Genomic DNA, 17,271 nt, shown 5'->3' on the forward strand with positions numbered 1-17,271 from the left:
GATATATGAGGTGTCAGAATGAGGACAACAGGACTCGTACCTCTCTGTTGTAGAGGACATGAGACACCAGTCTCCCCACTCTGGTGTAGAGGACATGAGACACCAGTCGCGTAGACACAGAAACAGACTGGATGGGCCTCAGCTTGGCAGCGCGTGATGGATTCTGCATGCACTCCTACATCTGCTCTCCTCCATCCCTCTCTCCTCCAGCCTCCTTCCTTCCTTCCCTCCATCATTCAGTCTCATTCCTTCCCTCTCCTCCTTCCTTCATCCCTCTCATCCAGTCTCCTTCCTTCATCCCTCTCTCCTCCAGTCTCCTTCCTTCCCTCTCTCATTTCAGTCTCTCTCCGTCTCCAGCTCCCTCTCCATATTACTTGCGGCAGACCGGCTGTCACGATTCTCCTCCCACTGGTTCCGTCGCTCCAGGCTGCTGTCAGCTCTCTCCTACTCTCCATGTGCTCCACAGTCTATTATGTACAGTATGGAGCTGTCTCTCACACACACACACACACACACACACACACACACACACACACACACGTGAAGAACCACTCCGTCCATGATTGAAATCTGAAAGCGAGTGTCTGCATGACTCACGACTGAAAAAACATTCTAACACAAACCCGGCCCAAACTGCAACGTTTAGAAACCACCAGCAAACCCAGCCCAAACTGCAACGTTTAGAAACCACCAGCAAACCCAGCCCAAACTACAAGACAACGTTTAGAAACCACCAGCAAACCCGGCCCAAACTGCAACGTTTAGAAACCACCAGCAAACCCAGCCCAAACTACAACGTTTATAAACCACCAGCAAACCCAGCCCAAACTACAACGTTTAGAAACCACCAGCAAACCCAGCCCAAACTGCAACGTTTAGAAACCACCAGCAAACCCAGCCCAAACTGCAACGTTTAGAAACCACCAGCAAACCCAGCCCAAACTACAACGTTTAGAAACCACCAGCAAACCCGGCCCAAACTGCAACGTTTAGAAACCACCAGCAAACCCAGCCCAAACTACAACGTTTAGAAACCACCAGCAAACCCGGCCCAAACTGCAACGTTTAGAAACCACCAGCAAACCCAGCCCAAACTGCAACGTTTAGAAACCACCAGCAAACCCAGCCCAAACTACAACGTTTAGAAACCACCAGCAAACCCGGCCCAAACTGCAACGTTTAGAAACCACCAGCAAACCCGGCCCAAACTACAACGTTTAGAAACCACCAGCAAACCCGGCCCAAACTACAACGTTTAGAAACCACCAGCAAACCCAGCCCAAACTACAACGTTTAGAAACCACCAGCAAACCCAGCCCAAACTGCAACGTTTATAAACCACCAGCAAACCCAGCCCAAACTGCAACGTTTAGAAACCACCAGCAAACCCGGCCCAAACTACAACATTTAGAAACCACCAGCAAACCCAGCCCAAACTACAACGTTTAGAAACCACCAGCAAACCCAGCCCAAACTGCAACGTTTAGAAACCACCAGCAAACCCGGCCCAAACTACAACGTTTAGAAACCAACAGCAAACCCGGCCCAAACTGCAACGTTTAGAAACCACCAGCAAACCCGGCCCAAACTGCAACATTTAGAAACCACCAGCAAACCCAGCCCAAACTGCAACGTTTAGAAACCACCAGCAAACCCAGCCCAAACTGCAACGTTTAGAAACCACCAGCAAACCCGGCCCAAACTGCAACGTTTAGAAACCACCAGCAAACCCGGCCCAAACTACAACGTTTAGAAACCACCAGCAAACCCAGCCCAAACTGCAACGTTTAGAAACCACCAGCAAACCCAGCCCAAACTACAACGTTTAGAAACCACCAGCAAACCCAGCCCAAACTACAACGTTTAGAAACCACCAGCAAACCCAGCCCAAACTGCAACGTTTAGAAACCACCAGCAAACCCAGCCCAAACTACAACGTTTAGAAACCACCAGCAAACCCGGCCCAAACTGCAACGTTTAGAAACCACCAGCAAACCCGGCCCAAACTACAAGGCAACGTTTAGAAACCACCAGCAAACCCAGCCCAAACTACAACGTTTAGAAACCAACAGCAAACCCAGCCCAAACTACAACGTTTAGAAACCACCAGCAAACCCAGCCCAAACTGCAACGTTTAGAAACCACCAGCAAACCCAGCCCAAACTGCAACGTTTAGAAACCACCAGCAAACCCAGCCCAAACTGCAACGTTTAGAAACCACCAGCAAACCCAGCCCAAACTGCAACGTTTAGAAACCACCAGCAAACCCAGCCCAAACTACAACGTTTAGAAACCACCAGCAAACCCAGCCCAAACTACAACGTTTAGAAACCACCAGCAAACCCGGCCCAAACTGCAACGTTTAGAAACCACCAGCAAACCCGGCCCAAACTGCAACGTTTAGAAACCACCAGCAAACCCGGCCCAAACTACAACGTTTAGAAACCACCAGCAAACCCAGCCCAAACTGCAACGTTTAGAAACCAACAGCAAACCCGGCCCAAACTGCAACGTTTAGAAACCAACAGCAAACCCAGCCCAAACTGCAACGTTTAGAAACCAACAGCAAACCCGGCCCAAACTGCAACGTTTAGAAACCAACAGCAAACCCGGCCCAAACTACAACGTTTAGAAACCAACAGCAAACCCGGCCCAAACTACAACGTTTAGAAACCAACAGCTCATGTTCTGAGAACAGAACGTCCATCTAGAGGAGACTGAGATACCCCCGGTCTAGTTTACCCAACCCCCGGTCTAGTTTACCCAACCCCCGGTCTAGTTCACCCAGCCCCCGGTCTAGTTTACCCGGCCAGCCCCCGGTCTAGTTTACCCAGCCCCCGGTCTAGTTTACCCAGCCCCCGGTCTAGTTTACCCAGCCCCCGGTCTAGTTTACCCCACCCCGGTCTAGTTTACCCAGCCCCCGGTCTAGTTTACCCAACCCCCGGTCTAGTTTACCCAGCCCCCGGTCTACCCACCCAGCCCCCGGTCTAGTTTACCCAGCCCCCGGTCTAGTTTACCCAACCCCCGGTCTAGTTTACCCAGCCCCCGGTCTAGTTTACCCAACCCCGGTCTAGTTTACCCAGCCCCGGTCTAGTTTACCCAGCCCCCGGTCTAGTTTACCCAACCCCGGTCTAGTTTACCCAACCCCCGGTCTAGTTTACCCAGCCCCCGGTCTAGTTTACCCAACCCCGGTCTAGTTTACCCAGCCCCGGTCTACCCACCCAGCCCCCGGTCTAGTTTACCCAGCCCCCGGTCTAGTTTACCCAGCCCCCGGTCTAGTTTACCCAGCCCCGGTCTAGTTTACCCAGCCCCCGGTCTAGTTTACCCAGCCCCCGGTCTAGTTTACCCAGCCCCGGTCTAGTTTACCCAGCCCCCGGTTTAGTTTACCCAGCCCCCGGTTTAGTTTACCCAGCCCCCGGTCTAGTTTACCCAGCCCCCGGTCTAGTTTACCCAGCCCCCGGTCTAGTTTACCCAGCCCCCGGTCTAGTTTACCCAGCCCCGGTCTAGTTTACCCAGCCCCGGTGTACCCACCCAGCCCCCGGTCTAGTTTACCCCAGCCCCGGTCTAGTTTACCCAACCCCCGGTCTAGTTTACCCCAGCCCCCGGTCTAGTTTACCCCAGCCCCCGGTCTAGTTTACCCAGCCCCCGGTCTAGTTTACCCAGCCCCCGGTCTAGTTTACCCAGCCCCCGGTCTAGTTTACCCAACCCCCGGTCTAGTTTACCCCAGCCCCCGGTCTAGTTTACCCAGCCCCCGGTCTAGTTTACCCAGCCCCCGGTCTAGTTTACCCAGCCCCCGGTCTAGTCTACCCAGCCAGCCCCCGGTCTAGTTTACCCAGCCCCCGGTCTAGTTTACCCAGCCCCCGGTCTAGTTTACCCCAGCCCCCGGTCTAGTTTACCCAACCCCCGGTCTAGTTTACCCAGCCCCGGTCTACCCACCCAGCCCCCGGTCTAGTTTACCCAGCCCCCGGTCTACCCACCCAGCCCCCGGGTCTAGTCTACCCGGCCAGCCCCCGGGTCTAGTCTACCCGGCCAGCCCCCCGGTCTAGTCTACCCGGCCAGCCCCCCGGTCTAGTTTACCCGGCCAGCCCCCGGGTCTAGTCTACCCGGCCAGCCCCCGGGTCTAGTCTACCCGGCCAGCCCCCCGGTCTAGTCTACCCGGCCAGCCCCCGGTCTAGTCTACTCGGCCAGCCCCCGGTCTAGTCTACCCGGCCAGCCCCGGTCTAGTCTACCCGGCCAGCCCCCGGGTCTAGTCTACCCGGCCAGCCCCGGGTCTAGTCTACCCGGCCAGCCCCCGGTCTAGTCTACCCGGCCAGCCCCCCGGTCTAGTCTACCCGGCCAGCCCCCGGTCTAGTCTACCCGGCCAGCCCCCCGGTCTAGTCTACCCGGCCAGCCCCCGGTCTAGTCTACCCGGCCAGCCCCCCGGTCTAGTTTACCCAGCCCCGGTCTAGTTTACCCCAGCCCCGGTCTAGTTTACCCAGCCAGCCCCCGGTCTAGTCTACCCAGCCAGCCCCCGGTCTAGTCTACCCAGCCAGCCCCCGGTCTAGTCTACCCAGCCAGCCCCCGGTCTAGTCTACCCAGCCAGCCCCCGGTCTAGTCTACCCAGCCAGCCCCCGGTCTAGTCTACCCAGCCAGCCCCCGGTCTAGTCTACCCCAGCCAGCCCCCGGTCTAGTTTACCCCAGCCCCGGTCTAGTTTACCCCAGCCCCGGTCTAGTTTACCCCAGCCCCGGTCTAGTTTACCCCAGCCCCGGTCTAGTTTACCCCAGCCCCGGTCTAGTTTACCCCAGCCCCGGTCTAGTCTACCCGGCCAGCCCCCGGTCTAGTCTACCCGGCCAGCCCCCGGTCTAGTCTACCCGGCCAGCCCCCGGTCTAGTCTACCCGGCCAGCCCCGGTCTAGTCTACCCGGCCAGCCCCCGGTCTAGTCTACCCGGCCAGCCCCGGGTCTAGTCTACCCGGCCAGCCCCCGGGTCTAGTCTACCCGGCCAGCCCCCCGGTCTAGTCTACCCGGCCAGCCCCCGGTCTAGTCTACCCGGCCAGCCCCCGGTCTAGTCTACCCGGCCAGCCCCCGGTCTAGTCTACCCGGCCAGCCCCCGGTCTAGTCTACCCGGCCAGCCCCCGGTCTAGTCTACCCCGGCCAGCCCCCGGTCTAGTCTACCCGGCCAGCCCCCGGTCTAGTCTACCCGGCCAGCCCCCGGTCTAGTCTACCCGGCCAGCCCCCGGTCTAGTCTACCCGGCCAGCCCCCGGTCTAGTCTACCCGGCCAGCCCCCGGTCTAGTCTACCGGCTAGCCCCCGGTCTAGTTTACCTAGCCCCGGTCTAGTTTACACTAGCCCCGGTCTAGTTTACCCAGCCAGCCCCCGGTCTAGTTTACCCAGCCAGCCCCCGGTCTAGTCTACCCAGCCAGCCCCCGGGCTAGTCTACCCAGCCAGCCCCCGGTCTAGTCTACCCAGCCAGCCCCCGGTCTAGTCTACCCAGCCAGCCCCCGGTCTAGTCTACCCAGCCAGCCCCCGGTCTAGTCTACCCAGCCAGCCCCCCGGTCTAGTCTACCCAGCCAGCCCCCGGTCTAGTCTACCCAGCCAGCCCCCGGTCTAGTCTACCCAGCCAGCCCCCGGTCTAGTCTACCCAGCCAGCCCCCGGTCTAGTCTACCCAGCCAGCCCCCGGTCTAGTCTACCCAGCCAGCCCCCGGTCTAGTCTACCCAGCCAGCCCCCGGTCTAGTCTACCCAGCCAGCCCCCGGTCTAGTCTACCCAGCCAGCCCCCGGTCTAGCTTACCCCAGCCCCGGTCTAGCTTACCCCAGCCCCGGTCTAGCTTACCCCAGCCCCGGTCTAGTTTACCCCAGCCCCGGTCTAGTCTACCCAGCCCCGGTCTAGTCTACCCAGCCTCGGTCTAGTCTACCCAGCCCCGGTCTAGTCTACCCAGCCCTGGTCTAGTCTGTTACAGACCAGTGAACTCAAAGCACTCCCAAGCAGACATCAGCTATCGTAGTGTTTATGGAGAGACGGGCAGATGGAATCTGATGGCGTTTAGCCTTTAACCTGGGCTCTCTGCAGCATTTGAAGAGTGTTTAAATGCTGCAGTGTGTGGGAGGGAGAGGCTGCAGTCTCAGGGAGAGGACTGACAGGGCTCCATAGGCCTCCTAGTGATGCTAAGCAGCTGTTGTATGGGATCAGTCACCAAGAGGCCCGACAAACACAGCCAGCGTCCTAAACAGCACCCTCTTCCCTATATAGTGCACTAGATAGAACCCTCCCAGCTACAGGTCTATCCCAGCCAGTAACAACAGGCTGTGGCTTCACGTGTGCTCGGCCGGGACCACAAGGGTCCGTGGGCGGAAGCATGACCCGGGACCACAAGGGTCCGTGGGCCGAAGCTCGGCCGGGACCACAAGGGTCCGTGGGCCGAAGCTCGGCCGGGACCACAAGGGTCCGTGGGCCGAAGCTCGGCCGGGACCACAAGGGTCCGTGGGCCGAAGCTTGGATAGGACCATACAATTGATTAAATCATTTAATACCACATAATGACAAAGCAAAAACAGGTTTTTAGAGAAAAAAATTAAATATCACATTTACATCAGTATTCAGACCCTTTACTCAGTACTTTGTTGAAGCACCTTTTGGCAGCGATTACAGCCTCGAGTCTTCTTGGGTATGACGCTACAAGCTTGGCACACCTGTATTTGGGGAGTTTCTCCCATTCTTCTCTGCAGATCCTCTCAAGCTCTGTCAGGTTGGATGGGGAGCGTCGCTGCACAGCTATTTTCAGATCTCTCCAGAGATGTTTAGATCGGGTTCAAGTCCGGGCTCTGGCAGGGCCATTCAGAGACTTGTCCCGAAGCCATTCCTGTGCTGTCTTGGCTGTGTGCTTAGGGTCGTTGTCCTGTTGGACGGTGAACCTTCGCCCCCAGTCTGAGGTCCTGAGCGCTCTGGAGCAGGTTTTCATCAAGGATCTCTCTGTACTTTGCACCGTTCATCTTTCCCTCGATCCTGACTAGTCTCCCAGTCCCTGCTGCTGAAAAACATCCCCACGGCATGATGCTGCCACCACCATGCTTCACCGTAGGGATGGTGCCAGGTTTCCTCCAGACGTGATGCTTGGCTTTCAGGCCAAAGAGTTCAATCTTGGTTTCATCAGACCAGTGCATCTTGTTTCTCATGGTCTGAGAGTCCTTTAGGCAAACTCCAAGCGGGCTGTCATGTGCCTTTTACTGAGGAGTGGCTTCCGTCTGGCCACTCCACCATAAAGGCCTGATTGGTGGAGTGCTGCAGAGATGGTTGTCCTTCTGGAAGGTTCTCCCATCTCCACAGAGGAACTCTGGAGCTCTGTCAGAGTGACCATCGGGTTCTTGGTCACCTCCCTGACCAAGGCCCTTCTCCCCCGATTGCTCAGTTTGGCCGGGCGTCCAGCTCTAGGAAGAGTCTTGGTGGTTCCAAACTTCCATTTAAGAACGATGGAGGCCACTGCGTTCTTGGGGACCTTCAATGCAGCAGAAATGTTTTGGTGCCCTTCCCCAGACCTGTGCCTCGACACAATACTGCTCTAAGTACAATTCCTTTGACCTCATGGCTTGGTTTTTACTCTGACATGCACTGTCAACTGTGGGACCTTATATAGACAGGTGTGTGCCTTTCCAAATCATGTCTAATCAATTGAATTTACCACAGATGGACTCCAATCAGGGTGTAGAAACATTAAGGATGTTCAATGGAAACAGGATGCACCTGAGCTCAGTTTAGAGTCCCTGTGGCTCAGTTGGTAGAGCATGGTGTTTGCAACGCCAGCGTTGTGGGTTCGATTCCCACGGGGGGCCAGTACAAACAACAAAAAAATTGTATGATATGTATGCATTCACTACTGTAAGTCGCTCTGGATAAGAGCGTCTGCTAAATGACTAAAATGTAAAATGCATAGCAAAGGGTCTGAATACTTATGTAAATCATTTGCAAAAAAAATTCTTAACCTGTTTATGTCATTATGAGGCACTGTGTGTAGATTGCTGATAATATTTTGTATTTAGTCCATTTTCGAATATGGCTGTAACATAAAATGTGGAAAAAGTCAAGGGGTCTGAATACTTTCCGAATGCACTGAATACCGCATCTAAAGTCAATCTGGTGGCCTCCCCTCAATCTTCGCTAGCTAGCTAGCTAACGTTATACTGCATCTAAAGTCAATCTGGTGGCCTCCCCTCAATCTTCGATAGCTAGCTAACGTTATACTGCATCTAAAGTCAATCTGGTGGCCTCCCCTCAATCTTCGCTAGCTAGCTAACGTTATACTGCATCTAAAGTTAATCTGGTGGCCGCCCCTCAATCTTCGCTAGCTAGCTAACGTTATACTGCATCTAAAGTTAATCTGGCAACATCAAAAATAATGACAAAAGGTTTTTCTTACTAATTATTTGCCTCCTTTTCAATGTCATTCTATTTCCAAGCCACTAATACACACTTTTAATGAAATCTTCACCAGCGCTCATTGACGATGCATTGAGTAGAATGCTCAGGTCGGGCATCAGTCCAAAACAAAACGTTCAAAACAATATAATGACGAAACATGCGACCCATGAATAGATTAACTCCAGCTAGGCTAGTTGAGAACAAGTCCTTTATTTAACCAGGTTAGGCTAGTTGAGAACAAGTCCTTTATTTAACCAGGTAGGCTAGTTGAGAACAAGTCCTTTATTTAACCAGGTAGGCTAGTTGAGAACAAGTCCTTTATTTAACCAGGTAGGCTAGTTGAGAACAAGTCCTTTATTTAACCAGGTAGGCTAGTTGAGAACAAGTCCTTTATTTAACCAGGTAGGCTAGTTGAGAACAAGTCCTTTATTTAACCAGGTTAGGCTAGTTGAGAACAAGTCCTTTATTTAACCAGGTAGGCCAGTTGAGAACAAGTCCTTTATTTAACCAGGTAGGCTAGTTGAGAACAAGTCCTTTATTTAACCAGGTAGGCTAGTTGAGAACAAGTTCTCATTTGCAACTGCGACCTGGCCAAGATAAAGCAAAGCAGTTTGACAACATACAACAACACAGAGTTACACATGGAGTAAAACAAACATACAGTCAATAATACAGTAGAAAAATAAGACTATATACAATGTGAGCAAATGAGGTGAGATAAGGGAGGTAAAGGCAATAAATAGGCCATGGTGGCAAAGTAAATACAATATAGCAAGTAAAACACTGGAATGGTAGATTTGTAGTGGAAGAAAGTGCAAAGTACAAATAGAAATAATGGGGTGCAAAGGAGCTAAATAAATAAATACAGTAGGGGAAGAGGTAGTTGTTTGGGGCTAAATTATAGATGGGCTGTGTACAGGTGCAGTGATCTGGGAGCTGCTCTGACAGCTGGTGCTTAAAGCTAGTGAGGGAGATAAGCGTTTCCAGTTTCAATTTGTGGCATATACTTCTCCTAATATATCATACATAACCTAAAGCAGCGTTAAAAATTATTCTTGTCCTTCCTTCTAACCTATCGACTCTCTCTTCCCCCCCCCCACCAATCGGTCCTTTATGTCATAACTCAACCCTTTAACTCTACAGAGTCTGAGAAACGATCCTCTGAAAGCTCGGTTGAGATTATGTCCACAGCAGGACAAGCCTATACGCTTCAAGGAGAAGTTCATAACCGCACTCCCCGATGGCACTCTGTCTGGCGGCTGTTGCTAAGCAGCGAGAGCTCTGCGGCGAATAGAGAACGTCAGAGAGAAAGAAGTGGGGAAAAAAACTCCAGAAAGTTGTGGATGAAGGTGCTGCTAGATCCTATAGAGCTTGTGGTCGCAGACTGGTCCATCGCCAAAACGTTTAAAACCCATGACTAGAGAGAGAGAGAGAGAGACTGTCAACACGTGCCTTCGTCCTTCGTCCCACTCAGAGCTGTCAACACGTGCCTTTGTCCTTCGTCCCACTCAGAGCTGTCAACACGTGCCTTCGTCCTTCGTCCCACTCAGAGCTGTCAACACGTGCCTTCGTCCTTCGTCCCACTCAGAGCTGTCAACACGTGCCTTCGTCCTTCGTCCCACTCAGAGCTGTCAACACGTGCCTTCGTCCTTCGTCCCACTCAGAGCTGTCAACACGTGCCTTCGTCCTTCGTCCACTCAGCCCTGTCAACACGTGCCTTCGTCCCACTCAGAGCTGTCAACACGGGCCTTCGTCCTTCGTCCCACTCAGAGCTGTCAACACGTGCCTTCGTCCTTCGTCCCACTCAGAGCTGTCAACACGTGCCTTCGTCCTTCGTCCCACTCAGAGCTGTCAACACGTGCCTTCGTCCTTCGTCCCACTCAGCCCTGTCAACACGTGCCTTCGTCCTTCGTCCACTCAGAGCTGTCAACACGGGCCTTCGTCCTTCGTCCACTCAGCTTTGTCAACACGTGCCTTTGTCCTTCGTCCACTCAGAGCTGTCAACACGTGCCTTCGTCCACTCCTCCCTGTCAACACGTGCCTTCGTCCTTCGTCCACTCAGCGTTGTCAACACGTGCCTTTGACCTTCGTCCACTCAGAGCTGTCAACACGTGCCTTCGTCCTTTGTCCACTCCTCCCTGTCAACACGTGCCTTTGTCCTTCGTCCACTCAGAGCTGTCAACACGTGCCTTTGTCCTTCGTCCTTCGTCCCACTCAGAGCTGTCAACCCGTGCCTTTGTCCTTCGTCCTTCGTCCCACTCAGAGCTGTCAACACGTGCCTTTGTCCTTCGTCCACTCCTCCCTGTCAACACGTGCCTTCGTCCTTCGTCCACTCCTCCCTGTCAACACGTGCCTTCGTCCTTCGTCCCACTCCTCCCTGTCAACACGTGCCTTCGTCCTTCGTCCCACTCAGAGCTGTCAACACGTGCCTTTGTCCTTCGTCCACTCAGAGCTGTCAACACGTGCCTTCGTCCTTCGTCCCACTCAGAGCTGTCAACACGTGCCTTCGTCCTTCGTCCCACTCAGAGCTGTCAACAGTAATGAATGAGGTGAAAAGTGTATCGATAGACCTGCATTGTTATTATTAGAAGCTTGGGTCGTTTTTCTAAATATCAAGGAATTTCAATTTCTCTGTTCATAGGAGCAACAAGGTGAATTTGTTAACGAGGCAGAAATAATGTGGTGAGACTCGAGTTTCACCATCAGCTGGAAGACGGTGTCCCGAACTGGCTCAGTGTCATTGGTGGAAAGGGAGAAGGAGAGGCGGACCCTAACTGGCTCAGTGTCATTGGTGGAAAGGGAGAAGGAGAGGCGGACCCTAACTGGGTCAGTGCCATTGGTGGAAAGGGAGAACGAGAGGCGGACCCGAACTGGGTCAGTGTCATTGGTGGAAAGGGAGAACGAGAGGCGGACCCGAACTGGGTCAGTGTCATTGGTGGAAAGGGAGAACGAGAGGCGGACCCTAACTGGGTCAGTGTCATTGGTGGAAAGGGAGAACGAGAGGCGGACCCTAACTGGCTCAGTGCCATTGGTGGAAAGGGAGAACGAGAGGCGGACCCTAACTGGGTCAGTGTCATTGGTGGAAAGGGAGAACGAGAGGCGGACCCTAACTGGCTCAGTGTCATTGGTGGAAAGGGAGAACGAGAGGCGGACCCTAACTGGGTCAGTGCCATTGGTGGAAAGGGAGAACGAGAGGCGGACCCTAACTGGCTCAGTGCCATTGGAGGAAAGGGAGAACGAGAGGCGGACCCTAACTGGGTCAGTGTCATTGGAGGAAAGGGAGAAGGAGAGGCGGGCCCTAACACGGCCAACGGTAGTAGAGGCTCAGAGAGACAGGCAAACCCACAGCAGTAGAGACTCAGAGGAGAGACAGGCAAACCCACAGTAGTAGAGGCTCAGAGGAGAGACAGGCAAACTCACAGTAGTAGAGGCTCAGAGGAGAGACAGGCAAACCCACAGTAGTAGAGGCTCAGAGGAGAGACAGGCAAACCCACAGTAGTAGAGGCTCAGAGAGACAGGCAAACCCACAGGAGTAGAGGCTCAGAGAGACAGGCAAACCCACAGCAGTAGAGGCTCAGAGGAGAGAGACAGGCAAACCCACAGTAGTAGAGGCTCAGAGGAGAGAGACAGGCAAACCCACAGTAGTAGAGGCTCAGAGGAGAGACAGGCAAACCCACAGTAGTAGAGGCTCAGAGGAGAGACAGGCAAACCCACAGTAGTAGAGGCTCAGAGAGACAGGCAAACCCACAGTAGTAGAGGCTCAGAGAGACAGGCAAACCCACAGTAGTAGAGGCTCAGAGAGACAGGCAAACCCACAGTAGTAGAGGCTCAGAGAGACAGGCAAACCCACAGTAGTAGAGGCTCAGAGAGACAGGCAAACCCACAGGAGTAGAGGCTCAGAGAGACAGGCAAACCCACAGCAGTAGAGGCTCAGAGGAGAGAGACAGGCAAACCCACAGTAGTAGAGGCTCAGAGGAGAGAGACAGGCAAACCCACAGTAGTAGAGGCTCAGAGGAGAGACAGGCAAACCCACAGTAGTAGAGGCTCAGAGGAGAGACAGGCAAACCCACAGTAGTAGAGGCTCAGAGAGACAGGCAAACCCACAGTAGTAGAGGCTCAGAGAGACAGGCAAACCCACAGTAGTAGAGGCTCAGAGGAGAGACAGGCAAACCCACAGTAGTAGAGGCTCAGAGGAGAGACAGGCAAACCCACAGTAGTAGAGGCTCAGAGGAGAGACAGGCAAACCCACAGTAGTAGAGGCTCAGAGGAGAGACAGGCAAACCCACAGTAGTAGAGGCTCAGAGGAGAGACAGGCAAACCCACAGTAGTAGAGGCTCAGAGAGACAGGCAAACCCACAGTAGTAGAGGCTCAGAGAGACAGGCAAACCCACAGTAGTAGAGGCTCAGAGAGACAGGCAAACCCACAGTAGTAGAGGCTCAGAGAGACAGGCAAACCCACAGTAGTAGAGGCTCAGAGAGACAGGCAAACCCACAGTAGTAGAGGCTCAGAGAGACAGGCAAACCCACAGTAGTAGAGGCTCAGAGGAGAGAGACAGGCAAACCCACAGTAGTAGAGGCTCAGAGGAGAGAGACAGGCAAACCCACAGTAGTAGAGGCTCAGAGGAGAGAGACAGGCAAACCCACAGTAGTAGAGGCTCAGAGGAGAGACAGGCAAACCCACAGTAGTAGAGGCTCAGAGGAGAGACAGGCAAACCCACAGTAGTAGAGGCTCAGAGGAGAGACAGGCAAACCCACAGTAGTAGAGGCTCAGAGGAGAGACAGGCAAACCCACAGTAGTAGAGGCTCAGAGGAGAGACAGGCAAACCCACAGTAGTAGAGGCTCAGAGGAGAGACAGGCAAACCCACAGTAGTAGAGGCTCAGAGGAGAGACAGGCAAACCCACAGTAGTAGAGGCTCAGAGGAGAGACAGGCAAACCCACAGTAGTAGAGGCTCAGAGGAGAGACAGGCAAACCCACAGTAGTAGAGGCTCAGAGAGACAGGCAAACCCACAGTAGTAGAGGCTCAGAGAGACAAGCAAACCCACAGTAGTAGAGGCTCAGAGAGACAGGCAAACCCACAGTAGTAGAGGCTCAGAGAGACAGGCAAACCCACAGTAGTAGAGGCTCAGAGAGACAGGCAAACCCACAGGAGTAGAGGCTCAGAGAGACAGGCAAACCCACAGCAGTAGAGGCTCAGAGGAGAGAGACAGGCAAACCCACAGTAGTAGAGGCTCAGAGGAGAGACAGGCAAACCCACAGTAGTAGAGGCTCAGAGGAGAGACAGGCAAACCCACAGGAGTAGAGACTCAGAGGAGAGACAGGCAAACCCACAGGAGTAGAGGCTCAGAGGAGAGACAGGCAAACCCACAGTAGTAGAGGCTCAGAGAGACAGGCAAACCCACAGTAGTAGAGGCTCAGAGAGACAGGCAAACCCACAGTAGTAGAGGCTCAGAGGAGAGACAGGCAAACCCACAGTAGTAGAGGCTCAGAGGAGAGACAGGCAAACCCACAGCAGTAGAGGCTCAGAGGAGAGACAGGCAAACCCACAGCAGTAGAGGCTCAGAGGAGAGACAGGCAACCCCACAGGAGTAGAGGCTCAGAGGAGAGACAGGCAAACTCACAGTAGTAGAGGCTCAGAGAGACAGGCAAACCCACAGCAGTAGAGGCTCAGAGGAGAGAGACAGGCAAACCCACAGCTTGGTGGTTACAGATCTGTGTGTCTACTCCTTACCTGGTGGAACTCTGGGATACCTTCAGGACTGCAGGTGGGCTGGGTCTTCTGTCCAGGTGAGTTGGGTCTTCTGTCCAGGTGAGTTGGGTCTTCTGTCCAGGTGAGCTGGGTCTTCTGTCCAGGTGAGCTGGGTCTTCTGTCCAGGTGAGCTGGGTCTTCTGTCCAGGTGAGTTGTGTCTGCTCTGGGGCGTGGTTCTGTCTGTCCAGGTGAGTTGTGTCTGCTCTGGGGCGTGGTTCTGTCTGTCCAGGTGAGTTGTGTCTGCTCTGGGGCGTGGTTCTGTCTGTCCAGGTGAGCTGTGTCTGCTCTGGGGCGTGGTTCTGTCTGTCCTGCAGGTGAGTTGTATCTGCTCTGGGGCGTGGTTCTGTCTGTCCAGGTGAGTTGTATCTGCTCTGGGGCGTGGTTCTGTCTGTCCTGCAGGTGAGTTGTATCTGCTCTGGGGCGTGGTTCTGTCTGTCCTGCAGGTGAGTTGTGTCTGCTCTGGGGCGTGGTTCTGTCTGTCCAGGTGAGCTGTGTCTGCTCTGGGGCGTGGTTCTGTCTGTCCTGCAGGTGAGTTGTATCTGCTCTGGGGCGTGGTTCTGTCTGTCCAGGTGAGTTGTATCTGCTCTGGGGCGTGGTTCTGTCTGTCCTGCAGGTGAGTTGTATCTGCTCTGGGGCGTGGTTCTGTCTGTCCTGCAGGTGAGTCTGATGGGTCAGGTAAGTGATGTCCTCCCACAGCCACAGGTGAGCTCACCTGGATGTTACAGACAACAGCACCTGGTGGAGGAAGAGACACACCTTATTCCTCAGGTGTCCTGGTTCAGAAATTACCATGGCAACCCAATCCCTCCTGGTAATACAGCACAGAACCCAATCCCTCCTGGTAATACAGCACAGAACCCCAATCCCTCCTGGTAATACAATACAGAACCCCAATCCCTCCTGGTAATACAGCACAGAACCCCAATCCCTCCTGGTAATACAGCACAGAACCCCAATCCCTCCTGGTAATACAGCACAGAACCCCAATCCCTCCTGGTAATACAGCACAGAACCCAATCCCTCCTGGTAATACAGCACAGAACCCCAATCCCTCCTGGTAATACAGCACAGAACCCAATCCCTCCTGGTAATACAGTACAGAACCCCAATCCCTCCTGGTAATACAATACAGAACCCCAATCCCTCCTGGTAATACAGAACAGAACCCCAACCCCTCCTGGTAATACAGCACAGAACCCAATCCCTCCTGGTAACTCACTACAGAACCCCAATCCCTCCTGGTAATACAATACAGAACCCCAACCCCTCCTGGTAATACAGCACAGAACCCAATCCCTCCTGGTAATACAGCACAGAACCCCAATCCCTCCTGGTAATACAATACAGAACCCCAATCCCTCCTGGTAATACAGTACAGAACCCCAATCCCACCTGGTAATACAGCACAGAACCCCAATCCCTCCTGGTAATACAGCACAGAACCCAATCCCTCCTGGTAATACAGTACAGAACCCCAATCCCTCCTGGTAATACAATACAGAACCCCAATCCCTCCTGGTAATACAGTACAGAACCCCAATCCCTCCTGGTAATACAATACAGAACCCCAATCCCTCCTGGTAATACAGCACAGAACCCCAATCCCTCCTGGTAATACAGCACAGAACCCCAATCCCTCCTGGTAATACAGCACAGAACCCCAATCCCTCCTGGTAATACAGCACAGAACCCCAACCCCTCCTGGTAATACAGCACAGAACCCAATCCCTCCTGGTAATACAGCACAGAACCCCAATCCCTCCTGGTAATACAATACAGAACCCAATCCCTCCTGGTAATACAGCACAGAACCCAATCCCTCCTGGTAATAGAGCACAGAACCCCAATCCCTCCTGGTAATACAGCACAGAACCCCAATCCCTCCTGGTAATACAGCACAGAACCCCAATCCCTCCTGGTAATACAGCACAGAACCCAATCCCTCCTGGTAATACAGCACAGAACCCCAATCCCTCCTGGTAATACAGTACAGAACCCAATCCCTCCTGGTAATACAGCACAGAACCCCAATCCCTCCTGGTAATACAGCACAGAACCCCAATCCCTCATTTCTAATGGAACGCTAAAGTACTGCCCCTATACAGGGCCCCGGGTAAAGTATTGCCCTACACAGGGCCCCGGGTAAAGTAGTGCCCTACACAGGGCCCCGGGTAAAGTAGTGCCCTACACAGGGCCCCGGGTAAAGTAGTGCCCTATATAGCGCCCCGGGTAAAGTAGTGCCCTATATAGGGAATAGGGTACTATTGGGACCTGGTCTAAAGTAGTGCACTATATAGGGAATAGGGTTCCATTGGGTCCTGGTTCCATTGGGTCCTGGCCAGTGAGTGATACAGCGAGGTCCAGGTCAGATGGGCCTTTAGGTCAGACTGTGACCTATTGACCTGGAGCCCTAACCTGCCCTGGACTGTCACATACAATAACCCTCATCAGGCAGACTGATCAGTCACCAATAACCCTGTCAGCCAGACTGATCAGTCACCAATAACCCTCATCAGCCAGACTGATCAGTCACCAATAACCCTGTCAGCCAGACTGATCAGTCACCAATAACCCTGTCAGCCAGACTGATCAGTCACCAATAACCCTGTCAGCCAGACTGATCAGTCACCAATAACCCTGTCAGCCAGACTGATCAGTCACCAATAACCCTGTCAGCCAGACTGATCAGTCACCAATAACCCTGTCAGGCAGACCGATCAGTCACCAATAACCCTCATCAGGCAGACCGATCAGTCACCAATAACCCTGTCAGGCAGACCGATCAGTCACCAATAACCCTCATCAGGCAGACCGATCAGTCACCAATAACCCTCATCAGGCAGACCGATCAGTCACCAATAACCCTCATCAGGCAGACTGATCAGTCACCAATAACCCTGTCAGCCAGACTGATCAGTCACCAATAACCCTGTCAGCCAGACTGATCAGTCACCAATAACCCTGTCAGCCAGACTGATCAGTCACCAATAACCCTGTCAGCCAGACTGATCAGTCACCAATAACCCTGTCAGGCAGACCGATCAGTCACCAATAACCCTGTCAGGCAGACCGATCAGTCACCAATAACCCTCATCAGGCAGACCGATCAGTCACCAATAACCCTCATCAG

General features: G+C 53.6%; 1 protein-coding gene across 1 annotated transcript; it reads right to left on the minus strand.

Moving 5' to 3' along the window:
* Positions 1-273: 273 nt before the first annotated feature.
* LOC123732824 (uncharacterized) lies at positions 274-14,848 on the minus strand (the record flags this gene model as incomplete). The annotated part of the gene is made up of 2 exons (XM_045712126.1): positions 274-491; positions 14,123-14,848. A coding segment is annotated over one exon (704 nt), but the record flags the coding sequence as incomplete, so codon positions are not given.
* Positions 14,849-17,271: the final 2,423 nt, after the last annotated feature.

This window comes from Salmo salar, unplaced genomic scaffold (genome assembly GCF_905237065.1).
Source record: "Salmo salar unplaced genomic scaffold, Ssal_v3.1, whole genome shotgun sequence".
In the NCBI taxonomy this organism is placed as follows: domain Eukaryota; kingdom Metazoa; phylum Chordata; class Actinopteri; order Salmoniformes; family Salmonidae; genus Salmo; species Salmo salar.